Source organism: Geotrypetes seraphini, chromosome 10 (genome assembly GCF_902459505.1).
Source record: "Geotrypetes seraphini chromosome 10, aGeoSer1.1, whole genome shotgun sequence".
NCBI classification, from domain to species: Eukaryota; Metazoa; Chordata; class Amphibia; order Gymnophiona; family Dermophiidae; genus Geotrypetes; species Geotrypetes seraphini.
The window spans coordinates 118,404,302-118,428,819 of NC_047093.1; the positions used below are offsets into that span (position 1 = coordinate 118,404,302).

Consider the following 24,518-nt stretch of genomic DNA (forward strand, 5'->3'; position numbering starts at 1 on the left):
ATAAAATAACACTCTTTTAAGCTACAGTGGCAAAATAATACTAAGAATTTAGGAAGTTGGTTGAGCTGAGAACCTTTCAGCACCCCCTCGTAAACTGCATTACTTTTGAGAAAAACAGAAGAAGCATTGAGAATAAAACAATGAAAATACACACAAATAATTTAGGAAAGAAGGTATTCTTCTTAATCAGTCTACAAATCAATGAAAGTTATAAGCAAAATGGAAATATTTAACCAAGAAGAAAAATCTTAAACAAATACAGAAGATGGTATACTAGCAAACAGCCTTCAATAAATTTAAGGTAATAAAAGACCTTCAAGTAGCAGGGATAAAGGCAAACCAACCACAGCTTTGATTAGAAACAAATGAAGAAAAACAAGATGGTTCATAGAAAATATGCCCAATATTTAAAAGGAAATTGCAAAATTAATATAGTGCCCATTTCTAACAACCTGGATATCAGTAATAAAAATTGTTTCCTCTTGTGTGTCCCACATCACATATCTGGATAAATTCTAATCTTCCACAAATTAAATAATAATAAAATAAAAAATAAAAAAAAATTAAATCCAGCCAATCTTGAGTACAAAGCTAATTTTATAATCAATGGGAAAGATGTTACCTCTAGATAATTAGTCACTTCCAAATTATCCACTAGAAGTACTGAAGATTGCTTTTCCACAACCTCCTGTCTTTTCCTTTTAGATTAGGATTGTCCAACGTCAATCATCGAGGGTCTCAATGCAGTCAGATTTTCAGATTTCCCCAATGAATTTGCATAAGATCTTTTTGCATGCACTCCTTCCATTGTATGCAAATAGATCTCATGCATATTCATTTGGGAATCCTGAAAACCGATCTGGCGAGGGCCGAGGTTGGATGGGGCTTTAGATCAGTGGCGTACCTAGGGGGGGGGCGGTCCGCCCCGGGTACCAGCTCATTAGGGGTGCTCGAGCCTTGGAGTCATGGCCCGGGAACTTCCCTGCTATGGCCCGACTCCAAGGCTTCCGCGAGTCCCCGAAGTGATCCTGCCTGAGCCCTCTCTCTTAACTTCCATTCCCCCACGGCCACACCCCCCGTCACCGTCGGAGCTTGGTCAGCAACTTCCGGTTTCCGGCTGGTTGGAAGCAAGAAAGGGAGCCCGAGCCGCGAGGGACACTGCAATTAATGCAGGAACTGAGGGTGAGTATCGCTGGGCTGCTTGGCGGTGGTTTTATTGTTTTGTTTTTTTTCTGCCCGAATCAATTTTTTAAAAACCCCAAAATCGGCCACCCGAATCATCAACTGACCCTCCCCCCCTAAAGCAGGATCGGCAACTTCCTCTTGCTAGCCGGCTCCTGCTTTAGAGGGGGAGGGGGGAGGGTCAGTTGGGAATTGCTGCAATGTCCTGCTTCCCCTCTGGCCTCCTAACCCTTACCTAATTGCATTAGACAGTACTAGATGGGGGGGGGGTGTAGGCCTTAAGGGGTGGGTGTAGGCCTTAAGAGGGAGGTGTAGGCCTTAAGGGGGGGACAAACCTTTGGGTGGGAGGTAAAGACCTTCGGGGGGGTGTAGGCTTTCAGGGGAGGACAGATGTTCGGGTGGGGGGGTGCAGGCCTTCAGAGGGGGTGCAGGCCTTCAGGGGGGTGCAGGCCTTCAGGAGGTACAGACCTTCGGGGGGGTGCAGGCCTTCAGGGGGGGTGCAGGCCTTCAGGGGGGTGCAGGCCTTCAGGAGGTACAGACCTTTGGGGGAGGTGCAGGCCTCCAGGGGGGTGCAGGCTTTCAGGGGGGTGCAGGCCTTCAGGAGGTACAGACCTTCGGGGGGGTGCAGGCCTTCAGGGGGGGTGCAGGCCTTCAGGGGGGTGCAGGCCTTCAGGGGGTGCAGGCCTTCAGGAGGTACAGACCTTCGGGGGGGTGCAGGCCTCCAGGGGGGTGCAGGCCTTCAGGGGGGGTGCAGGCCTCCAGGGGGGTGCAGGCCTTCAGGGGGATGCAGGCCTTCAGAGGGGTGCAGGCCTTCGGGGGGTGGGTACAGGCCTTCGGGGTGGGTGCAGGCATTCGGGGTGGGTGCAGGCCTTCGGGATGGGTGCAGGCCTTCAGGAGGGGACAGACCTTCGGGTGGGGGGTACAATCCTTCGGGGAGGGTACAGGCCTTCAGGGGGGGTGCAGGCCTTCAGGGGGGGTGCAGGCCTTCAGGGGGGTACAGGCCTTCATGAGGTACAGACCTTTGGGGGGGGGTGCAGGCCTCCAGGGGGATGCAGGCCTTCAGGGTGGTGCAGGCCTTCGGTGGGAGGTAAAGTCCTTCGGGGGGGGGATGCAGGCCTTCAGGGGTGGGGTGTAGCCCTTCGGAGGGGGGAAAGACCTTCGGGGGAGGGGGGTCCTGGTGTAAAAGTACACAGAGGGAGAGAGGGAAGGGGGGGTTCAAAGATGCGTGCATATGTCAGACTTTGGGGGTTAGAAATAATGGGTCTAAAAACAGAGGAGTGGGAGAGAGATGGTGCATAATGGGATTTAGGGAGGGAAGGAACAGAAAGGGAGAGAACTTGGAAATGGATAGGAGGATAGTTGGGAACAGAAAGGGAGAGATGGTGGATCCTGGGGTCGTGGGGAGTTGAGAAAAGGTGAATCTGTGGATGGAGACAAAAAAAGGAAAGATGCCAGATCTCCGGGAGAGGGAAGGGAAACGGAAGGGGAGGACAGAGATGGCAGACGGATGGTTAGCACGGAGAAAGGAGACCCTGGCAAGCAAGACAATAAGAGCCTGGGACCAACAAGATTTGAATATTGACCAGAGAACAAAAGGTAGAAAAAATAATTTTATTTTCTGTTTTGTGATTACAATATGTTAGATTTGAAAAGTGTACATGAGACAGCTTGAAATGGGAACTTTTTTATTTTTGTGAATGGCAAGGCTGAGTTCAGTTAAAATATATGCTTTATAGGAAAATATAATAATGTGTTTTATAAAGTTTATAAGCATTGCTGGCATACTCGGTGAGGTGTTCCTAGTGTTGGTGGTGGTGGTAGCATGTCAGTGTGTTGAGAGGAAGAGGTAGTCTGGGAAATTCTGCTGAGCAAACTCTGGGCCCATTTCCACCCCCAGTTAGTCCACTCCACTCAACTAGTTCACACACTTTGGTCTTTGGGTGTTATTTCTGGGTAGTTGTTTTAGAATTTCTTCCAGTGGTTTGTCAGTATCTCCTTCTGGTCCAAGGAAGGAAACTTTGTCAACCTTAGCATTGACCTTCAGAATATGTTTGTAATAGCGCTGCTTGTGTGGCATTAGGCTATGTAGTGATCGAAAGAAAAAAACAGACCTTTGCACATTTTTGCACTATATGGTGGGTGTATGAGGAGATTCATTTCCTGCACAGTTAAGTCCGTATGAAGTTACCTTTTGCTGTATTTGACATCTAGCAAGGTCTCTGTTTGGAAGGAAAGATCTAAGCTTAAAAATGAAGTAGCCAGAAGTTATGTTAAAAGTAGATAGCGTAGCTGGTTTTAAGAAAGGATTGGACAAATTCCTGGAGGAAAAGTCCATTGTCTGTTATTAAGACATGGGGGAAGCGTCTGCTTGCCCTGGATTGGTAGCATGGAATATTGCTACTCTTTGGGTTTTCACCAAGTACTAGTGACCTGGATTGGCTACTAGTGCTGCCCGATTCACGATTCGAATCGGTTCACCGATTCGAATCAGGTGAATCGACGAGTTCGGACTATTTCACGCCGCCGGACTCTTCCCATCTAATGTAACTTCCGGTTTTGCGAAACAGTAAATTACATCGGAAGAAACGAAAGGAGTGAGAGAGTCAAGCGGCGAGCGAGCAGACCTCGTGCAGCAGCCCTCGGCACTCAGCAGCAACAAATACTAGTTTTGGCTGGCTCTTTCCCCGCATTTCTCCTCTCTTCCCCACTATTTAATATCCAGTTCAGGCAGTAAGTAAATACATCGGCAGGGGGGGTCTGGTAAGTCTTGGGGGCTGGGGATGGAAGGTGAGAATCAGTTCTGTAGGCTATCAGAAATTTGCTTAATTATCTACTCACACAGAAAAGCAGTAAAGTCAATAGGTTCTCTGAGTGGGAACAACCTGTTTGATCTTGCACTCTTGTGATTGATCAATTGTTTATCACTGTTTAATTTATCACATTGATTAATTTGAGCACACCTGAGGTGTCCTATGATGGTGTGCACTGCAGGCAGAGGGTGATTAACCTGTGCCTTATTGTGTAAAGCGCTGGAGAATTCTCTCCTCTCGCTTACCTCTCACGCTGAGGACACCCTGCTTCAGTATAATCATTTATATGATTTATCTTATAAACATTATTACGTGGTCTTTTCCTCAAGTGCTGAGACATCAGGTTGTTCCCACTTGGAGAACCTATTGACTTTTACTGCTTTTCTGTGTGGCTTTGACATTTTTGCTATTCAGTATACCTAAACTATTATTCAGTAGAAAAAATTTGGTTTGTTCAATCAAATCCTGTGTGGACATTGGACTTCTAAGAGTGAATGTTCTGCTTGATTGAACAAACTAAATTTTTTCTACTGAATAATAGTCTAGGTACAATGAAAGTAAATAGCAAAAATGTTTGAGTAGATAATTAAGGAAATCTTTTTCATATTGCTTGCTTATGGACTGGGAAAAAAGACTGTTCAAGCAAATGTCTCCAGAACTGCTTTAATGGAAAAATGTGATTTTTTTTTTTAAGTACTTTGTGAAATTTATTGTTGTTGTGAAATTTATTGTTGTACTTTGTTTAAACTTAAAAAGCGGTGTCATTAACAGTGAATCGAATCGAAAAATCGATTCAACAGGGTGAATCGAATCGAATGAAATATTTTTCTCTGAATCGGGCAGCACTATTGGCTACCATGAGAATGGGCTACTGGGCAAGATGGACCATTGGTGTGACCCAGTTAGGCTATTCTTATGTTATGTTCTCATCTGTAGGGGCCTTTGTTTCCACTTTTTATTTTAATGTATTTTTTTCCTGGGAACTTATCAGTGTTTTTTTATAATGGGAACAAAAATGGAAGAGAATTCTAAGTTGCTTTTAAGTTTGTTGTTTTAACCTTCTTACTCAGTCTCCAGATATGCTCCACTATCCCTACTAACCACTTCCAATTTTCCTGCCTACTATTTAAAGCAATAAACGGAGACAGCCCAGCCTATTGGAACAATCGACTAATTAAATCCACCTCAACTAGACATAGGAGAACTCACGCACCATTCACACACCCTCCAACCAAAAACTGTTCAACAACCTCCTAGCCATTCGAGCTGCAACTCTCGACCTCCAACTCTACAACCTATTGACTTCGACCGCAGACTACAAAACTTTCAAAAAATAAATAAAAACCCTTCTATTCAAAAAACACATAAAACCGAACTAACACAATCAGGACTGTCCCAAGCATCACCTGCAACTACTCCATATGTACTTCTAATGTCATGACAATTTAGACATAATTTATGTTATGTTATGTTTGGAATAATGGTTACATATATGAGGTTCAATAAAAGAAAATTTTCACTGCCTGTTTCTATTCTGACCATTTATTCCATTTCATGGTTATTGCAAAAAAAAAAAAAAAAATTTTACATGGGGGGGTGTCAAAAAATGATGGGCCCCGGGTGCCACATACCCTAGGTACGCCACTGCTTTAGATGATTCATTTTTGGGACGGAGGAAGTTTCAAGTTATTAAAAGTTTGTTGTACACGCAATATCAAATACTTCAATGCGTATGACAATAAAAAAATTGGGAGACAAAATAAAACAATTTGTACAAGTAAACATACAATGTATGTACACAAGTAATTAGCGATACATAAGGGAAGAGGGGTGAACTACAATCTTTAAGGAAAGTAAAAATACATTTAAGGAAAAAACTAATATCAGGAGGGTAATAAAGAATGTTTTACAAATATGGCTAAGCCAAAAAAGAGGATGGGGGAGGTTGTGAAACTGTCGGCATTCTAGGCAACTTTTCAACCTTCCTGCAGATATATACTCTTCATCAGCAAAGAATCATTAGTTTCAAGTTCTTTAATATTCTTTTTATCTAAAAGTTACTTATCAAAGTCTACTAAAGTTTATTTAAATTGAGAAGAATCCCCCAACATTTTAGATAGTTGTAATCTGCAATGAGCTAATTAATTTTTTGGCTAAGCAGAATATAAATGTACTACTAGATTCAATGAAATTTTAGCAAACTAATGAGCCAAACTTGAAATCTGATAAGACAGGAAGTAATAATAATAATCAGTTTATATACCGCAAGGCCGTAAAGTTCTATGCGGTTTACAATAGTAAAAAAAAAAACAATAAAAGTTGAATAGAACTAAAAAAATTAAAAGCCAATAATTAGAGACGCTAAAATGATCAAAATAGTGCATAATAAAATTTTTACAAATTAGCTGCCTAAACACTTTGAAAACAGATATGTTTTTAGATGTCTCCTAAATTCCCCATAAGTGTCAGTAAGCAAAAGCAATTGTTCTAAAGCCTTACCCCATAATGCTGCTTGATATGAAAAAAGATTTTGATGATGTTTTTTAAGTTTACATCCTCTAACAGGGGACACAGGCAGCTAAAATAGACTCTGACATCTCAAAATTACTGACCAAAACAACAGACATAAAAGAGTTCCGCAAAGAAATAAAAACATTACTGTTCAAAAAATATCTCCCATCACTCTAACCACCACCCAATGAGCTCCCAATCAACGACTTCGGAAATACCCACCTATATCATCTTTTTATCTGTGATCTAGAATGTACTGTAATTTCTTCTACACTACACCCGATTTAACCGATCGAGTTGACATGTATTACCTCTGTAAAATGCATTATCTTCTATTATATGTAATATCTTCTGTAATAAGTATTATCTTCTGTGAAATTGTAGTATCATAACTCATTACTGTTCCTGTAACTTACTCTTATCCTGAAATGTAATTCTACTGGAATGTCCCAGATATTTTCTATATTGTAATCCGCCTAGAACCGCAAGGCACAGGCGGAATAGAAATCCCTAATGTAATGTAATGTAATGTAACAGGCGGAAGCATTGTAAAGACTGAATTGCTCCACAGATTGACTCTTGCATGAATAATGTGGGGAAACTTCATCTCTAGTATAGCAGGTGAAGTCAATGAAGAAGAAATACTAACTACTGAACAAGCCAACAACTGTAGCTATGTCACTAGTTGGCTCCCCACTCTTCATTCTTCTATAAATCCTGCTCCTTTCCTGGAATTCACATCAATGGCATTTCCCCTATGAAGCAGCATGCTGCTAAAAGCATCGCCATCTGGGTCTCTGGTGTATGCACAACATCATCATCCAGAAACCCTGAAGACTCCTGTGTCAGTTTCAGCAGAGGCACCCAGTTCTGGGAACCACCTCCAAGGATCAAATGTAACTCTCCAGCAACTAGGGTTGAGTTTGAGGTAGATGTCCTTTGGATTTTAAAGATATCTATGGGGCCAGATGGCAAAGGTTGAAATCAAGCTTGGAGATAACCCGGTGTGTTTCTATGCTCTCACCTATTAGGAAAGGAATGTGTATGTGTTAGACTTCCCAGAAAACAGCCACCATTTTTGATGTGCACCCAGTAGAAGACTTGGAGTCAGTTTTTGCTTTTTGGAATTGCATCTCAATACATTGTGCGATTTTTAATTTGTTTCTTACATTTGGAGTTAGCACAAGAGAAATCAAACATCAGGCGGTGCCTGAAGTTCATTGATGGCTCAGGTGAGGAATAATACACTGAGATAGAGCAGATTATGCATATTTTAAATAAATAGATAATACCTCTCTGACTCCATCATACTTCTTTCTTTATATATAATGCCACTCTTTCCTGTTTCTGCAGTACCCAGTGTTTTTGGTCACACTCTAAATCACAGGTGTCAAAGTCCCTCCTCGAGGGCCGCAATCCAGTCAGGTTTTCAGTATTTCCCCAATGAATATGCATGAGATCTATTTGCATGCACTGCTTTCATTGTATGCTAATAGATCTCATGCATATTCATTGGGGAAATCCTAAAAACCCGACTGGATTGCGGCCCTCGAGGAGGGACTTTGACACCCCTGCTCTAAATCATTTTCTGCCTTGACCTCTGGAATAATCTCTAGCATGTAATAAGGATAAATCAGATTGTATACTTTAATATTTTTAGCTATGATAGCCCATAAGATTTACTGCTAGAATCTGAACCAAATTAATTTTGCTAAAAATAATAGAGACTGGCTTTCCATAAAGTTGATCTTTCATTTTTTTATGTATAGATTGTTCTCAAGTTTGAATATTATTACAGAATTAACTCATCCTGCCAACATGAGATTCATGCAGTTCAGAGCCAAGGATTGCTACTCCCTCGCACTTTCCAAACTAGAAAAGGTAAGCATGACATTTCCCTATTAAGGTCATTAGCTAAGAAATTTTTTCAATAATATTCCATGAAGACAGACAAGTCATAGGATTGTTATAATAAGGTCTTATTAAACTCATTTTTACAATTGTATATTTCTTGGGCTTTATATATTTCATGGGATTTTTGGGGGGAGGGGAATTATCAAGGTGCGGATAAAGGCATGTTTTTACTGCACCTTGATTTACCATGAGAGTCACCAACATGCTGTATAACGATGATATAAGTTGCTGAATAGCTTGGTAACCTCAAAGCAAGTCACCTCAAAGCTATGATACAATGTTCTTGGCTCGCCTCCGGTTCAGAACAAGATTTCTAGAGGTAGTAATGCAAGACTACTGCTAGGGGTACCATATTGGCAGAAGGCATTGGCAAGAGGTGGAGTGAATGGGGATAATTCCTGCCTCAGGACCTCCTAGATCACAAGTTGTAGATAGGGCTGCTGCTGCTTCTTTCTGGGGTTTTTTTTGGGTGGCGATAGGGTTTCTGATTTGGGATTTGAGATGTGGATTTGGGGTTAAGAGTCTTTTAATCTGGAGGCTTCTAATCAGGGGGGTTCAGATATGGAACTGGGAGTTAGGGGAGGAAGTGGCCTAGTGCTTAGAGCTGCTGCCTCAGTATACTGAGGTTGTGAGTTCAAATCCAACCTGCTCCCTGTGATTCTGGGCAAGACACATAGTACCGCCATTGCCCCAGATACCACTGTTAGATTGTGAATCTGCCAGGACAGATAAAGAAAATAGTTACTATTTAATATATTGTAAGCCACTTTGAGTGAATCTCTTCATGAAAAAGCAGTTAATAAATTGTTTCATATGTGCCTGACCATCGATCTGAAGGGAAGCCAGACGATCCGTAAAGACATGCTGAGGATCGAGTCGGTTCAGCGAATGGCCACCAGGATGGTCTCGGGGCTAAAGGATCTAACGTATGAAGAAAGACTAAAGAAGTTGCGACTGTACTCACTTGAGGAACGAAGAGAAAGGGGAGACATGATTGAAACGTTTAAGTACATCACGGGTCGCATTGAGTCGGAAGATGATATCTTCTGTCTTATGGGTCCCTCGACCACCAGAGGGCATCCGCTGAAGATCAGAGGAGGGAAGTTTCAAGGAGACTCCAGAAAGTACTTCTTCACCGAAAGAGTGGTGGATCAGTGGAACAAACTCCCACTGCAGGTTGTTGAAGCCAGCAGCGTGAAGGATTTTAAGAGTAAATGGGATGCTCACGTGGGATCTTTAAGGGAGTAAATTCGAGAGCGAATACTTTGGAATGGGCAGACTTGGTGGGCTATAGCCCTTTTCTGCCACCATGTTTCTATGTTTCTATGTTTCTATGATCCAAATAACACAGTAATTGGGGGTATTGAGATGTGGATCAGAGCTTTTAGCTGGGGTTATATTACTAGCTATATCACAGCTTATGGCAGCAGCATGCTATTTACATAATAATGAGCTGTTTATATGCATTTAAGTTTTGCAATTTATTACTTTGTACCATAGAATAACTTATTTAGTGCTGCATTAGCACACGACATCCAGCATTAGAGCCATTTAACACATGTTAAAGGGAAAATAATGTAAGTACCCCAATGCAGCTTAATAACTTCCCCTTTTCGTTCTGAATTACTTGAAGATTGCACAAATCATAGCATTCTTCCCCTTGCTAGCTTTGATTTGTGAAATTCATACAGCTCACTGTAAACAATATTTCAAATTAACATATAACTTAGCTTCCAGTCTTTATGCAAACAGTAAAAGGGATGGAATGACTTCCCTATTGGGAAAGGCTAAAGCGTTTAGGGCTCTTCAGGCTAGAGAAGAGACAGCTCAGGAGACAGATGATAGGAGGTCTATAAAATACTGAATGGAGTGAAGCAAGTAGATATGAGTGAGTTATTTACTTTTTCCAAAAAATACTAGGACCAGGGGGCATATAATGAAGCTACTAAGGAGGAGATTTAATACAAACAGGAGAAAATATTTCTTCACTCAACGTATAAACTAAACTCTGGAATTCATTGCCGGAGAACGTGGTGAAAGCAGTTATCTTAGAAGGGTTTTTAAAAAGGTTTGGTAACTTCCTACAAGGAAAAAAAAGATGGATGTGGGGAAATCCACTGTTTATTCCTAGCATAAGCAGCATAAAATGTTTTACGCTTTGGAATCTTGCCAGGAACTCATGAACTTGGTTGGCCACTGTTGGAAACAGGATACTGGGCTTGAAGGACTTGCAGTTTGTCCCAGTATAACAACAACGGAACTTTTCAGTCTTTTGACCGACCACAGTTTGAATATCTATACCAGTGTGATTTTTTGCAAGTATTTACCTCTTGTGTGGCGGGGTCTCCTGAAGAAGACGCCGAAACGGGGCCGCGTCGGGACCCTGAGAGTATATATTTTTTGCTTACAAGCTAAGTACAACTTCACACTTTCTGTACAACCTGAATGCAATTACTTTTTGTACTAATCTTTGAAAGCTGAATCATTTAAAAATTATTGAAAGCAGTTACAAACTTTTGCCTTCTTAAGTCGGACTTGTCTTTACTGCATGTCTAGCTATGATTGGATGTAAAACTCTTTACTCAAGAAGGGATAATCTCCCCCTCTTTAGAGTTATAAGTCTCTGAGCTTTGCGGCAGTCCTGATAGTCCCTCTCATATGTTGGCCTTATTGATTGAGTCAGTCTCCATTTTGTTATCTTACATTTTTTCTGACTCTGTTTGCTACTTTGTCCCTGTTGTTTTGGAAACAAAGTTTGTCCCAGTATGGCAATTCTTACATTCTTATAAATGAAAAGTAAATTACAAATCTAAAATGTAATTGGTAAATAAATTGCTATCTAATGTATGATTATTGAAGGCTTTGTGCAAGGATTTGGATATTCTGCTTTGCTCTGTATATGTTTTACCATTCAAGATGCTTTCAGAATTGAATAGATGTTCTTGTTGACAAGCCATGTCCAGAGCAAGATGGGAAGATAAGATTAGTAGCAGCTACCTTGACCCCAAAATTTCTAAGAAGACTCTCTCGCATTCTCATAGCACTTGTAGGAAAGCATGAAAATAATAATAATAATAACTTTATTTTTTCTATACCGCCACAATCGTGCGACTTCTAGGCGGTTCACAATGAAGAAAAGCTGTACAGTCAGCGAATTACAGTGTATAAATAGATAAGAGGTCACTGAGCGGTCAGTGATTACAAGGTGCAAGTTGGTTAGAAGAAAAATATACATTGGATTACAGTATAAGACTTAACTTTTTACATATTACATATTACCAGCGAGTAGCTGGGTACAATTGTGAAGAGGACATTGTAGCAGACGGAGAATATAGGAAGGGGGCACTCAGAGAAATTGAAAAAGGACAGGTTTAGAACAAATGTTAGGAGGTTCTTTTTCACTCAGAGGGTGGTGGACACATGGAACGCGTTCCCGGAAGCTGTAATAGGCCAGAGCACGCTACAGGGGTTCAAGGAAGGTCTAGATAAGTTCCTAAAAGATAAGGGGATTGAGGGGTACAGAAAGAAGTAGAGGTAGGTTATAGGATTAGACAGAAACCACTTCACAGGTCACGGACCTGATGGGCCGCCGCGGGAGCGGGCCGCTGGGCGCGATGGACCTCTGGTCTGACCCAGTGGAGGCAACTTCTTATGTTCTTATGTTCTTAAGTGCAGCCAGAGACTGGGAAATATAGGGTACCTATAATGAGGAAGAAAGAATTTGGGGTGAGGTGTGGTAGCTTTGGTCGTGGGGAGAGAGTCTGGCTAGGACATGACTTTCTTAAACAAAGTGGTCTTTAATTCTTTTTGGAAGACGCTGTAGGTCAACCTAGCGACATCAATGAAGTAGCCTAGCCAAGTTTGCTGTCTACCAGCTTGAAACTTGAATGTTCTGTCCAGGAAGGTTCGATATCTGCAGCCTGCAATTTTTGGGTATGCAAAGAGGTTGCAGTTTCTGGTAAAAAGGTCAAAACAGGTATAAGTGCCGAAAAGGTGCCGCTGAGCTGATCGTGGCTGCTGCGATCAGCTCAGCGGCCCCAGCAACCTGCCTACCCCCTACAACAATGATCCCGGCAGGAGAGATGGCTCATCTCCCCTGTCGCGATCCACCCTTCCCCCCCCCCCCCACAACGATCGGGAAAAGAGGGAGCCCAAGTCCTCTTGCCCCGTGATCCCCAAACCCTCCCCAAGTCCGATAGGGCCAGGAGGGAGCCCAAGCCCTCCTGGCCTGGCGACACCCCCTAACTCCCACCCTCCACTAAAATACAGGCAGGAAGGATCCCAGGCCCTCCTGCCCTCGATGCAACCCCCCCACGACCGGCGCCCCCCCTAACCCCCAATCACCCCCTCCACTGACCCGCGCCCCCACCACCAACCCCACGACCCCCCTACCCCCAATCCCACCCCCCATACCTTGAAATCGTTGGCCAGATGGATGGGTGCCAAGCCCGCCCGTCCGGCATGCCAGCCATCCCAGGAATGGGGCCGGATTGGCCCAGGCTGCTCAAACCCCGCCCACAGATGGGGCCTGAGGCGCCTGGGCCAACCAGAATAGGCCCAGGAGCCTTAGGCCCCTCCTGTGGGTGGGACCTTAGGCACATGGACTCAACCCGGCCTAAAAGCCCTTGTTTTGGACGTTTGGGGCTTAGGCTTTTTTTAGGTTGATTATATGGTGTAAGTTTAGACGTAGTGGTGGTCTGGGCGTTTAAACAGCTGAACATGGAGACAGGCCATTATCAAAAAACATCTCCTTTTGGACATTTTTTTTATAATGGACATTTTCCCTGCTTCTACTTTCAACGTTTAAGCCCTTAGGCCAAAAGGGGACTTAGACGTTTTTTTTTATTATGCCCCTCTATATAAATAAGCTAATAAATAAATATCAGGATTGTCATACTCTGTAACACCTCTGGACATGTCCAGAAATCCTCTTCTGTAATCTGCCTTGAACTGCAAGGTAATGGCGGAATAAAAATCACTAATGTAATGTAATGTAATAATGAAAACATAATAAATTACAAACTTTACTCCTTCATCTATATATATAAAATCGGAGGTATGTATGTGTGTATGTATGTGTGTGTGTATGTGTGTATGTGCCGCGATCACGCAAAAACAGCTTGACCGATTTGAACAAAACTTGGTATGCAGATCCCTCACTACCTGGGGTGATATGTTCTGGGGGTCTCGTGGCCCACCTGCACACGTGGGCGGAGCTACAAACATAAAATCCAATTTCACCCATTCATGTCAATGGAACAAATGTAAAAAGCTGCCATTCTCACTGTAATTCAAAAACGGCTTGACCGATTTGAACGAAACTTGGTATGCAGATCCCTCACTACCTGGGGTGATATGTTCTGGGGGTCTCGTGGCCCACATGCACACGTGGGCGGAGCTACAAACATAAAATCCAATTTCACCCATTCATGTCAATGGAACAAATGTAAAAAGCTGCCATTCTCACTGTAATTCAAAAACGGCTTGACCGATTTGAACGATCCCTCACTACCTGGGGTGATATGTTCTGGGGGTCTCGCGGCCCACAACTCTATGTTGCTTGCTCAAGGGTGGGTTCACCCAAGAATTTATATGTTCTTGCTCCAGGAGGTGAAACTAAAATTGTTGTTTATAATCACGTTTTGCGTTAGTTGTATTGTATTCATTTTGTCAAATATTTCACATTATAATTTGAATATTGTACTTTTTATTAAGCTGTAAAAAAATAATTTCATTCACCACTATAAAGTATCTTTATTTGAATCCATTTACAGTGTTATTGCTATAATTAAATACCCGTGCAACGCCGGGGCATCAGCTAGTATTCAATAAGCATTTCCAAATCTTTTTAAATTTCTTCATATTGCCACACTTAATTGCATATATTGTTACATATTTACTATATAAACAAAGCCGTAATTCTTGAGTAATGGTACAGATACTACAGTGTTGACACTAAAAATGACAAATGTGTTGTCCTTGTCCTACTTTACTACTACTACTATTTATTATTTCTACAAGGGCCCGCTGAAAAGTTCTCATCCCAGTCAACAAGGTTGGGGCAGTTTCCATCAAGGGCTATACACTTAATCCAGTGATTTTCTACATTTTCGTTCCGTTGGAAAAATATGGAATGAAAAAGTGCATTTTCTTCAGTTTCTCGGTCCTGAAGCAGATTTTTGTGAAAAGCTGGTCACTGTTGATGGCAGGACCATTTGAGAGCTTTTTTGAAAAAAAATAAATACTCCCTTGAAATGTTTATGTTAAGTTGATTTAAGCATAATTCTGTTCCTTCTGAGAAATTGTGAAGGAGGGTTTTTTTTGCAGATAAGATCACTGAATCAAGCTCCATTCAAATGACCTGAAGTCTGAGGCTTTTTCCTCCATTATTTAAGACGTCTGTTAAAACTTTAAAATAATTTCTAAAAATTTTATGAGTGTATCATTAATTGCAATAGTTGTGGAGATCTGTTCATTAGGTCCTGTATCCACTTCCTAACAGTGGCCAATCCAAGTCACAAGTACCTGGCAGGATCCCAAAATAGATTTATTGATAATAATCCCAGGAATAAGCAGTGAGGTTTCCAAGTCTACCTTATGAGGCAATAATGGTTTATGGATTTTTCTTTTAGGGACATATCTGAACTTTTTTTTTTATTTTAAACCCTGCTATCCTAACTGTTTTTACATTAATTGGCAACAAATTCAAGAGCTTAATTTCATACTGAGTGAAGAAATGTACATACATTAGAGCAGTATAATAGAAAACAATTCCCATAAAATAATAATCTTTGTCCTATTGTAAAATGTGGGGGGAAAAAGAATCCTATTTAGAGGATTCGGTACTTTGAGCTTCTGGGAAAACCTGGTGTGAATTTTCTTACCAGAGAAGAGACAAATAACTTCAAGATCCAAGATATACTACTTCTAGCTAACAGAAATGCTCCAGACATGGGTGTGGTCTTCCAAAATCAAACCTCTTTACCAAATAACTTCTTTAAAGCAGAGGCCTACACAGGTTTCAGTATAGTCTTACAACATACATATTTAGAAAATAGAATAGAGGTTAGAACTTTTCTCTTTATTGGCTTCCCTCTGTATTTCTCTAAGCTCCATGACTTTCCTGGGCTGTTGTTTGATACCTGATCTCTGACATTCCTCTCCTTTCCTCGGGTTTGCTCTTTTGGATATTGGTAGAATTTGTTTTATCTTGTTGATATGGACTGTCCAAAGTTTAGATAAAATTCTCATGCACCAAACACAAATCTGTACAAAATCCAAACTTGTATTTGTAGACTTTTAAAAGGTTCACAATTAACTAGAAATTTTTTTACTTTTTCAGGAAAAGAAGACAGACTTCTGAGATTAAGCAATTTGAATTAGTTTTCATTTTTAACTCTTTGCAGAAAGAACGTGAAAAAGGGTCTAACTTGGCATTTATGTTTCGACTGCCTTTTGCTGCTGGAAGAGTTTTTAGTATCAGTATGTTGGACACCCTGCTGTATCAGGTACTGTACGCTCTCATTTCATGGTGCTGCACCAGTGACTCTAGATTCTAGAATCAAATGTAGTTCACAAGATGAAGCCCATTCCTAAAAGGCTAGATTTAAAGATCCATAACAAAAAATGTGCAGAGAATCTACAATTGATTCCACTTCAGTTGATTCAAACTTCAATTGATTCCACCTTCTTAACATTAGAAGCATATAAAAGGTTATTTCCCACCTGAAATAATTCTTAAGAAGGATTTTGTCCTCCAACAATTTTTCTTTTGTATACTACTTTTTTAATTTATTGTCAATCTCATTTCTCTTTTATAACTTTCAAAAGTGGTCCTCCATTCCAATGTCAGTGTTGCAGCTCCTGTGTTAATCCACTCTTTCTCCTCTTCTACTTTCTTTTTCATGCCTTGTATGATCTCATTAGGGAATTTTAATATGCAGGTTGACTTGTGAGGTTGACACACAAGTTGCTACATTTCTTTGGAGGGTCTGGGATGGGTTCAGATTATGTCATCTCCCACACTTAAAGATGGTAACATCCTTGACTTGTGCTTTGTAGGCTCAGTATTACATCAGTGGTCTGCATTGGTGGGACGTCCCCAAGCAGTTCCATGGTCCGATCACTTTGTTCTTCTATTCAGTATTCCGGTGGATAAGGTAGATGACAAAATGAGTATGGATCATTCCTTTCTTATGAGAGAGGAAGTCAACATGGTACAGCTCAAGTCGAAATGGAGCCCTCTTGACATTAATGAAACAGTTGAAGATTAGTATACCTCTCTGGAATACTGCTTGAATGATATTGCGCCTCTTAAGGAAAAGAAGTGTCTTCGTACACTTAGAGTGCAATTGGCGAAAACATCCTGGCCCTGATTCACTGTTGGTCTATAAAACTTGCTCAATGTATATAAGATTGCAACTTTGAAAGCCAAAAATAATTTTTTGGATCAAAATTTAGGACAGCAGCAGTCTCATCACGTGAATTGTTTAAGTTTGTTAAGAAACTTATTTCAGTCCCACAGCAATGTACTGAGGGTTTGTTTTCGGCACAAGATTTCCTGCTGTTCTTTAGGTCAAAGATACAAAAGATTTCCTTGGAGTTTCAGGTTAATTTGCTACCATCAGCAGAACCAGTTCAGAATATCTTATGGGCTGAGTTTGATACAGCTTCTGAAGCCAACATAAGGAGCATTATCAGAAGATTGAATAAAGCTACATGTTCTCTTGATCCCTGCCCACTCACTGTTCTCGCTTCGATGTCAGATTTAGTGACACCCTCATTTTTGCAGGTTATTGTGAAGTCTTTGTGTATTGGTTGTGTTCCCTCAAGGCTTAATCAGGTGATTGTGCAGCCATTTTTTTTAATTTTTTTTTAAATTCTTTATTAATTTTCAAAACTAATACAAAGTGCCATGAATTTTACAAACATTAATAAACAAAATAAGCACTTAAATTCCATCAATAACATTATAGAAGAAAAATATCCCACCCCTTTCTTCCAACAATTCAATCAAGAAATAAATCAAAAGGATAACCCCCCCACCCCTTCGTCCTGGATATATATAAAAATAGACAGTAAATTAATCATTTGGATTAATCTTTAGTGGGTCCAATCTCATCATTAAATGTTCTTTCTAAAGTGCTGGAGAAGACAGTTTTGGTACAGTTACAAGATTTTAAGTATAGACACAATATTTTGGATGATTTTCAGTTTGGTTTTAGACCAAAGTTTTCTATAGATTATTGCTGTCTGTGCTTGATAAAGTACGCAAGGGTTTTTGACTGTGGGCTATGTTACCTTATGGTATTGTTGGATGTGTTGTCAGCATTTGGCATTGCTAATCATCAAATTTTGCTAACCAGACTTCAGTCCCTAGGAATAGGAGGGAAAGTCCTCGATTGGTTCCGCTCTTTTTTGGATAATAGGGAGTTTGGGCTAATTGGGCTATGTTAAGCTGTCTGCTGTTTTATTTAACATCTACTTGTTACCTCTTTGCAAGGAGCTGTATAGGATAGGAATTAGTTTTTGTCTGTATGCTGATGACATTCAGTTTTTGATACCAAGGGCTAATTCCTTTGCAGATACGTTGAAGACCTTTACCCTTTGTTTCCAGGTTATCAAGGACTAGATGCATCAGAATCAGATGAAGTTAAATGTGGCAAAAACTGAGGTTTTTTTTACCTGGGATGTGAAAAATAGCCAATGGGGTTTCCATCTGAGATAGTATTGGATTATGTTGTGTTTCCTGTTCTGTACTTGGGGTTTGAATGACAATGTAAAGTCAGTGGTCTTGCGGGCTTTCTTTAAACTTCAGCTACTGTTGTAGACTCAGAGACTATCTGACTGTGGACAATTTTAAAACTTTAACTTTAATTTTAAGGACGCTTTTAACTGAATCATTTAAATCCTCTTACATTAAGATACTTTACAATGGACTAGTAGTGCTGGCAAGCGAAAATTAAGTGGGTAACCTTCCCTAACCTCTTGTTTTATGACCTATCCCTTTTGATTTGTTTACGAATTGTATTTAATCCTTTAATTTTTTTCCCCTCCCTTTTTCACATGTATTGTTTTGTTAAAATAGTACTAATTGTCTTGTTTTGTTTTGGGGGTTTTTTAACCTAATTTTTAACTAAATGTAAATCGCATTGGATTTGGATTTTGCGATCAAATCAAATATTTTAAATAAACTTGAAACTTGATAAACCTAGGGCACCTGCGTTGATGTTGTTTGTGCTTATTCCAGTTTTCATCCGTTCTTGACCTTTTCCATTCCTTAAACAAAGTTTTCTTGTCTCTGATCGCTTCCTTCACCTGTACAGTGAGCCACGCCGGTTCCTTGTTCTTTTTCATAAGAACATAAGAAGTTGCCTCCGCTGGGTCAGACACAAGGTCCATCGTGCCCAGCAGTCCGCACCCGCGGCGGCCCTTCAGGCCCATGACCTGTAATGTGATCCTTCTCTAATCCCTTTTATCCTTCTATCCATACTCTGTCTAAAACCTATCTCTACCTCTCTCTGTATCCTTCAATCCCCCTATCGTTCAGGAATTTATCCAATCCTTCCTTGAACCCCCGTAGTGTACTCTGTCCTATCACAATCTCCGGAAGCGCATTCCAGGTGTCCACCACCCTCTGTGTAAAGAAGAACTTCCTAGCATTGGTTCTAAAATTGTCCCCTTTCAGCTTCTCTGAGTGCCCCCTGGTGCTTGTGGTTCCCAATAATCTGAAGAATCTGTCCCTTTCCACCCTCTCTATGCCCTTCATGATCTTGAAAGTCTCTATCATGTCTCCTCTGAGTCTCCTCTTTTCAAGGGAGAAGAGCCCCAGCCTTCCCAACCTGTCTGTGTATGAAAGGTTTTCCATACCTGTTATCATTTTCGTCGCTCTTCTCTGGACCCTTTCAAGTATCGCCATGTCCTTCTTGAGGTACGGTGACCAATACTGGACACAGTACTCCAGATGCGGACAAACCATCGCACGATACAGCGGCATGATGACTTCCTTCTTTCTTCTTCTTAATAATACCCAACATTCTGTTTGCTTTCTTGGAGGCCGCTGTACATTGTGCCGTTGGTTTCATTGTAGTATCTACCAGCACACCCAAGTCTTTTTCAAGATTACTATCCCCTAGCACTGACCCCCCCATTTTGTAGCTGAACATCGGGGGGGTTTTCCTAAATGCATGACCTTGCATTTCTCTATATTAAAGCGCATTTGCCATTTGCTTGCCCACTCCTCCAGTTTGTTTAGGTCCCTTTGTAGGTCTTCACATTCTTCCGTGGTTCTAACCCTGCTGCAGAGTTTGGTGTCATCCGCAAATTTTATAACTTCACACTTCGTCCCTGCTTCTAGGTCGTTTATGAATACATTGAACAGCAGCGGTCCGAGCACCGACCCCTGGGGAACACCGCTCGTGACCTTCCGCCAGTCCGAGTAGTGGCCCTTCACTCCGATCCATTGCTTTCTGTCTGCCAACCAGTGTTTAATCCATCTGTGTACGTCCCCTTCCACCCCGTGGCTCCACAGCTTCCTAAGAAGCCGCTCATGGGGCACCGTGTCAAAGGCCTTTTGGAAGTCGAGATAGATGATGTCTATGGGTTCTCCTTTGTCCATCTGGCTGTTTATCCCTTCAAAGAAGTGTAGTAGGTTTGTTTGGCACGATCTTCCCTTGCAAAAGCCATGCTGGCTCACTTTTAGTTGTCCATTTTTTTCTATGTGTTCGCAGATGGTGTCCTTTATTAGTGCCTCCATCATCTTGCCTGGGACTGAAGTCAGGATTATTGGCCTGTAGTTCCCCGGGTCACCCCTTGATCCCTTTTTAAAGACAGGTGTGATATTTGTTATTTTCTAGTCCACCGGGATCTCCCCAGTTTTCAAGGACAAGTTGCAAATTTGTCGGAGAGTTTCCGCTATTTCGTTCCTTAGCTCTTTTAGAACCCTTGGGTGGATTCCATCCGGGCCCCGAGATTTGTCGCTTTTTAGTCTGTCTATCTGTTTGAGGACCTCCTCATGGCTTATCTCTATATGCACCAGTTTTTCTTCCTGATCTCCACTTATGATCTCTTCGGGTTCTGGTACATTCGATGTGTCCTCGCTCGTGAAGACCGACGAGAAGAACTTGTTTAACCTGTCGGCTACCTCTTTTTCCTCCTTTACCACCCCCTTTCTGTCTCCATCATCCAATGGTCCTACTTCCTCCCTTGCCGGTTGTTTCCCCTTGACGTATCTGAAGAACGATTTGAAGTCTCTGGATTTCTCAGCCAGTTTCTCCTCGTATTCTCTCTTTGCATTCCTAACTACTCGGTGACATTCTTTCTGGTAATTTTTGTGTTCTTTCCGGTTCTCCTCGGTTTGGTCCTTTTTCCATTTTCGGAACAATTTTCTTTTATCTCCTATCGCCCTCTTTACTTCTGTCGTTATCCATACTGGGTCTTTTGTTCGATTTTTTTTGCACCCTTTCCTAAACCTGGGAATGTACAGGTTTTGTGCTTCCAGCACCGTGTCCTTGAATATGGACCATGCTTTCTCTACGGTTTCCATCCGTTTTGAGTGATTTTTGAGTTTCTTTTTCACCACTGCTCTCATAGCTTCATAGTTCCCTTTCCTGAAGTTGAGCGTTGTCGCTGCAGTTCTTTTCACTTTGGATGCTCCTACCTCTAATTTGTACCAGATCATGTTGTGATCGCTATTTCCTAGTGGTCCTACAACTGCCACTTCCTTTGCAGGTCCCCCTAGTCCGTTTAGGATTAGGTCGAGAGTAGCATTCCCTCGCGTTGATTCTTTAACAAGCTGTTCCATGAAGCAGTCTCCCACAGCCTCCAGGAATTCCGTTTCCCTCGCACAGCTTGCGTTCCCAATGTTCCAGTCTATCCCGGGGTAGTTGAAGTCCCCCATCACCAGTACACTTCCGCTTTTGCATTCTCTCCTCAATTCTGCTTCCAGTTCTTTGTCGTTTGCTTCCGTTTGTCTAGGCGGGCGATAGTACAGTCCCAATTTTATGTCAGCTCCATTTTTTCCTGGTAATTTAACCCATAATGATTCCAGTTCTTCCACCCTTGCTGCTGTATCCAATCTGGTCGAGTGAATGGTGTCCTTTATATATAGTGCTATTCCTCTGCCCTTCTTGTGGGTCCTGTCTCTCCTATAGAGATTGTACCCAGGCAATACTACGTCCCATTTGTTGTCCTCAGTCCACCATGTTTCTGTAATTCCTATAATGTCCAGGTCCTCATTCTTAGCTGTGACTTCCAGTTCTCCCATTTTGGCCCTTAGACTCCTTGCATTAGCATATAAACAGTTTAAGTCCTGGTATTTTCCCTTCCTCGTTGTTCTGCCTTGTGAATTTTCCCTCTTGCCGTCCTCCTTGCGGGCTTCCAGCCCCTGAATTCTGTTTTGTTCTTCCTCTCCCAATGTCTTGTCTTTCTCGTCCTCAGCCTGGTTCCTCAATTTCAACTGTTCCCCTAACTCCTGCTGTATGCTCTTCTTTTTGTTCTCTGGTTCCGCTTGACCTTTGGACCCCTGTGGTGCGTCATTCGTTTCTTCCCAGCATTTTTTCCACTCAGCATCTTCATTTGATACTGTTTTCCGAAATGTCGACGTCTGGTCGATGTTCGGCTTTCCCCTTCTTCTCAGTTTAAAGCCATCTCTACTTCTTTCTTGATGTTGTTCGCCAGTAGTCTTGTTCCCGCCGTGCTCAGGTATAGTCCGTCCCTCCTCTTGGATCCCTTGTTAATACGCGGTATATATAGATTTTGCGCCTTGTGACTGTGTCCTTAAAAAGGGACCAAGCAGTGCTTATCCTCTTCTTAATCTTCTTCCCCACCATGAGTTTCATTTCTTCGTAATTCCCTTTTCGGAAGTTCAGGGCCGTCGTTCTGGATCAATGGGTTGCCTCCGCGTCCAGGTCGAAGGGGATCATGTTGTGATCGCTGTTTCTCAGCATCCCTTCTACTTCTAAACCTTATGCCGGTCCTCGCACTCCATTTAGAATTAAGCCCAGAATTGCATTTCCTCTTGTATTTTCCATGACAAGTTGTTCCGGAAGCAATCGTCTACAGCATCCAGGAACTTGGTCTCTCTAGCGCAGCTGGAGGTGCCTAGGTTTCAGTCTATCCCAGGATAGTTGAAGTCACCTATGATAACTGTGCTGCCTCCCTTGCAGTTGCGTTTAATCTCGTCCATCATTTCTCCATCAATTTCTTCAGACTGCCTTGGGGGTCGGCAGTAGATGCCGAGCTTTCTTTCCAGTCCGTTTGTTCCCGGAATTTTGACCCATAGAGACTCTAACTTATCCATCTGTTGTGGTGTGTTCTCTCCAGTAGATTCAATTCCCTCTTTGACGTATATGGCAATGCCCCCACCTTTTTCTGGTATGGGTTGTGTCTTGAGTGTGGAATGGGCATGGAAGCATTAGTCCACATTAACTTGATAATGTACTTAGACATTCAAGCTCTGATTTTATAAAGTCCACCTAAAGTTAGGCACCGATATTGGCACCTAATTTAACTGAGGAATAGGCCTAATCTGTGCTGATATTGGCACTAACGCCTCACAATTGGTTTAATTGGACTTAAATGAAAATTAGGTGCTTAACTTGAAAAACTTGATTCTATAAAAAGTAGGTACCTAACCCAAAGTGCCTACACTAAAAATAGGTATGGTTGGGGTGGATCATGGGCATGTTTTCGAGTTAGGAACCTTTTCGTGAATCAGGTGTCATTAGGCTCGGTTTTGATATTAGTGCCTAACTTTAGGCATAGAAAATCCTGGCATGAATTGGAGATGCCTAAACGTTAGGATGCTGAGCACCACCTAAGCATGCTTATGCAATGCTAAGCATGATTCTGTAATATGTACCTAAACTTTGTAGAATTGGTGCTGATATTGACGCCTAAAGTTAGGTGGACTTTATAGAATAAAGTCTATAAATGGCACCTAAAACATAGAAACGAAGGAACACAAGCACATAGTGCATGTCAATCTTAAGTTAGGTTCCAGTTAGGCACTGGAAGGCATCTGAACCTTAAGTGCCTCCTATTTATGCCAAGGTTTTCTTGACCTAAATCAGTGGTTCCCAACCCTGTCCTGGAGGACCACCAGGCCAGTCGGGTTTTTGGGATAGCCCTAATGAATATGCATGGGGCAGATTTGCATGACTGTCACCTCCATTATATGCAAATCTCTCTCATGCATATTCATTAGGACTATCCCAAAAACCCGACTGGCCTGGTGGTCTTCCAGGGCAGGGTTGGGAACCACTGACCTAAATCTCAACACATGTTCAAAACAGGTGCCATTCTGAAAAACTCACCCATGATCATCCCCTTACTTTCTGATAGGCACCTTAGACTAGGCACCTACTGAAAGTGGTAAGTGTCTACTGAGTTAAGCGCCTACCAGCCAATCTCTCCAGCTGTGTCGCGGCAGTTCGGGGAGAGGAGTGATGGCATCGCGGTAGGGAAGATGAGGCATCTCTCCTGCCGTGAGACATCACCCCCACACACACACACAACATCGGGGCAAGAGGGAGCGCAAGCCCTCTTGCCCCGCGACAGCCGTGGCACCCCGACGATCCCCGGCGAACGTGCCCCTCCCCCCCCCCTGCCGAGTGGGCGGGGCCTTAGGCACATGGCCCGGGTTGAGAATCACTGCTCATGTTTAAAGATAATTATTTTTTGCTAGTTTAAAAAAATGTAAACTGATTGCTAGACTCAAAAGGTATGAGTATGATGAATGCATAAATAATGAGCTATTGGACTTCTCATATCCATTTCACAATGCATTGTGATTCTCAAAACTACTGACGTACAAAGGCTTTTCAGGTTTCCTGAATTATCAGTTTAAAACAGATGTAATATATTTTGGCAGAGAAAAACATCTTTTTAGGATTGTGGATTTAATATTGAATTGCAATTAACGTGGCAGGGCAGAAGGCTGGCTTTTCTGGACACATTTGTTTCAATCTTTGAAGTAACTGCCTCTTTCTGAATTCAAGAGAGAGCCAGCCATAGGCTACCCCTCATCCCTCTCCATGAAGCATTTGGTCTCACCTCATTCAATGGATTTACATCACTAGCACTGCACAACCAGCCATATGC

The 24,518-nt window shown here is 42.0% G+C and overlaps 1 protein-coding gene across 1 annotated transcript in view; it reads left to right on the forward strand.

The window, feature by feature from the left end:
- The window catches only part of KCNT2 (potassium sodium-activated channel subfamily T member 2), a 242,521-nt gene that overhangs the window by 177,969 nt on the left and 40,034 nt on the right, over nucleotides 1-24,518 (forward strand). Inside the window, exons 12-13 of the mRNA XM_033961358.1 lie at nucleotides 8,273-8,384; nucleotides 15,824-15,925. Coding sequence (XP_033817249.1) covers nucleotides 8,273-8,384; nucleotides 15,824-15,925 — 214 coding nt within the window. The remainder of the gene's footprint in view (nucleotides 1-8,272; nucleotides 8,385-15,823; nucleotides 15,926-24,518) is intronic.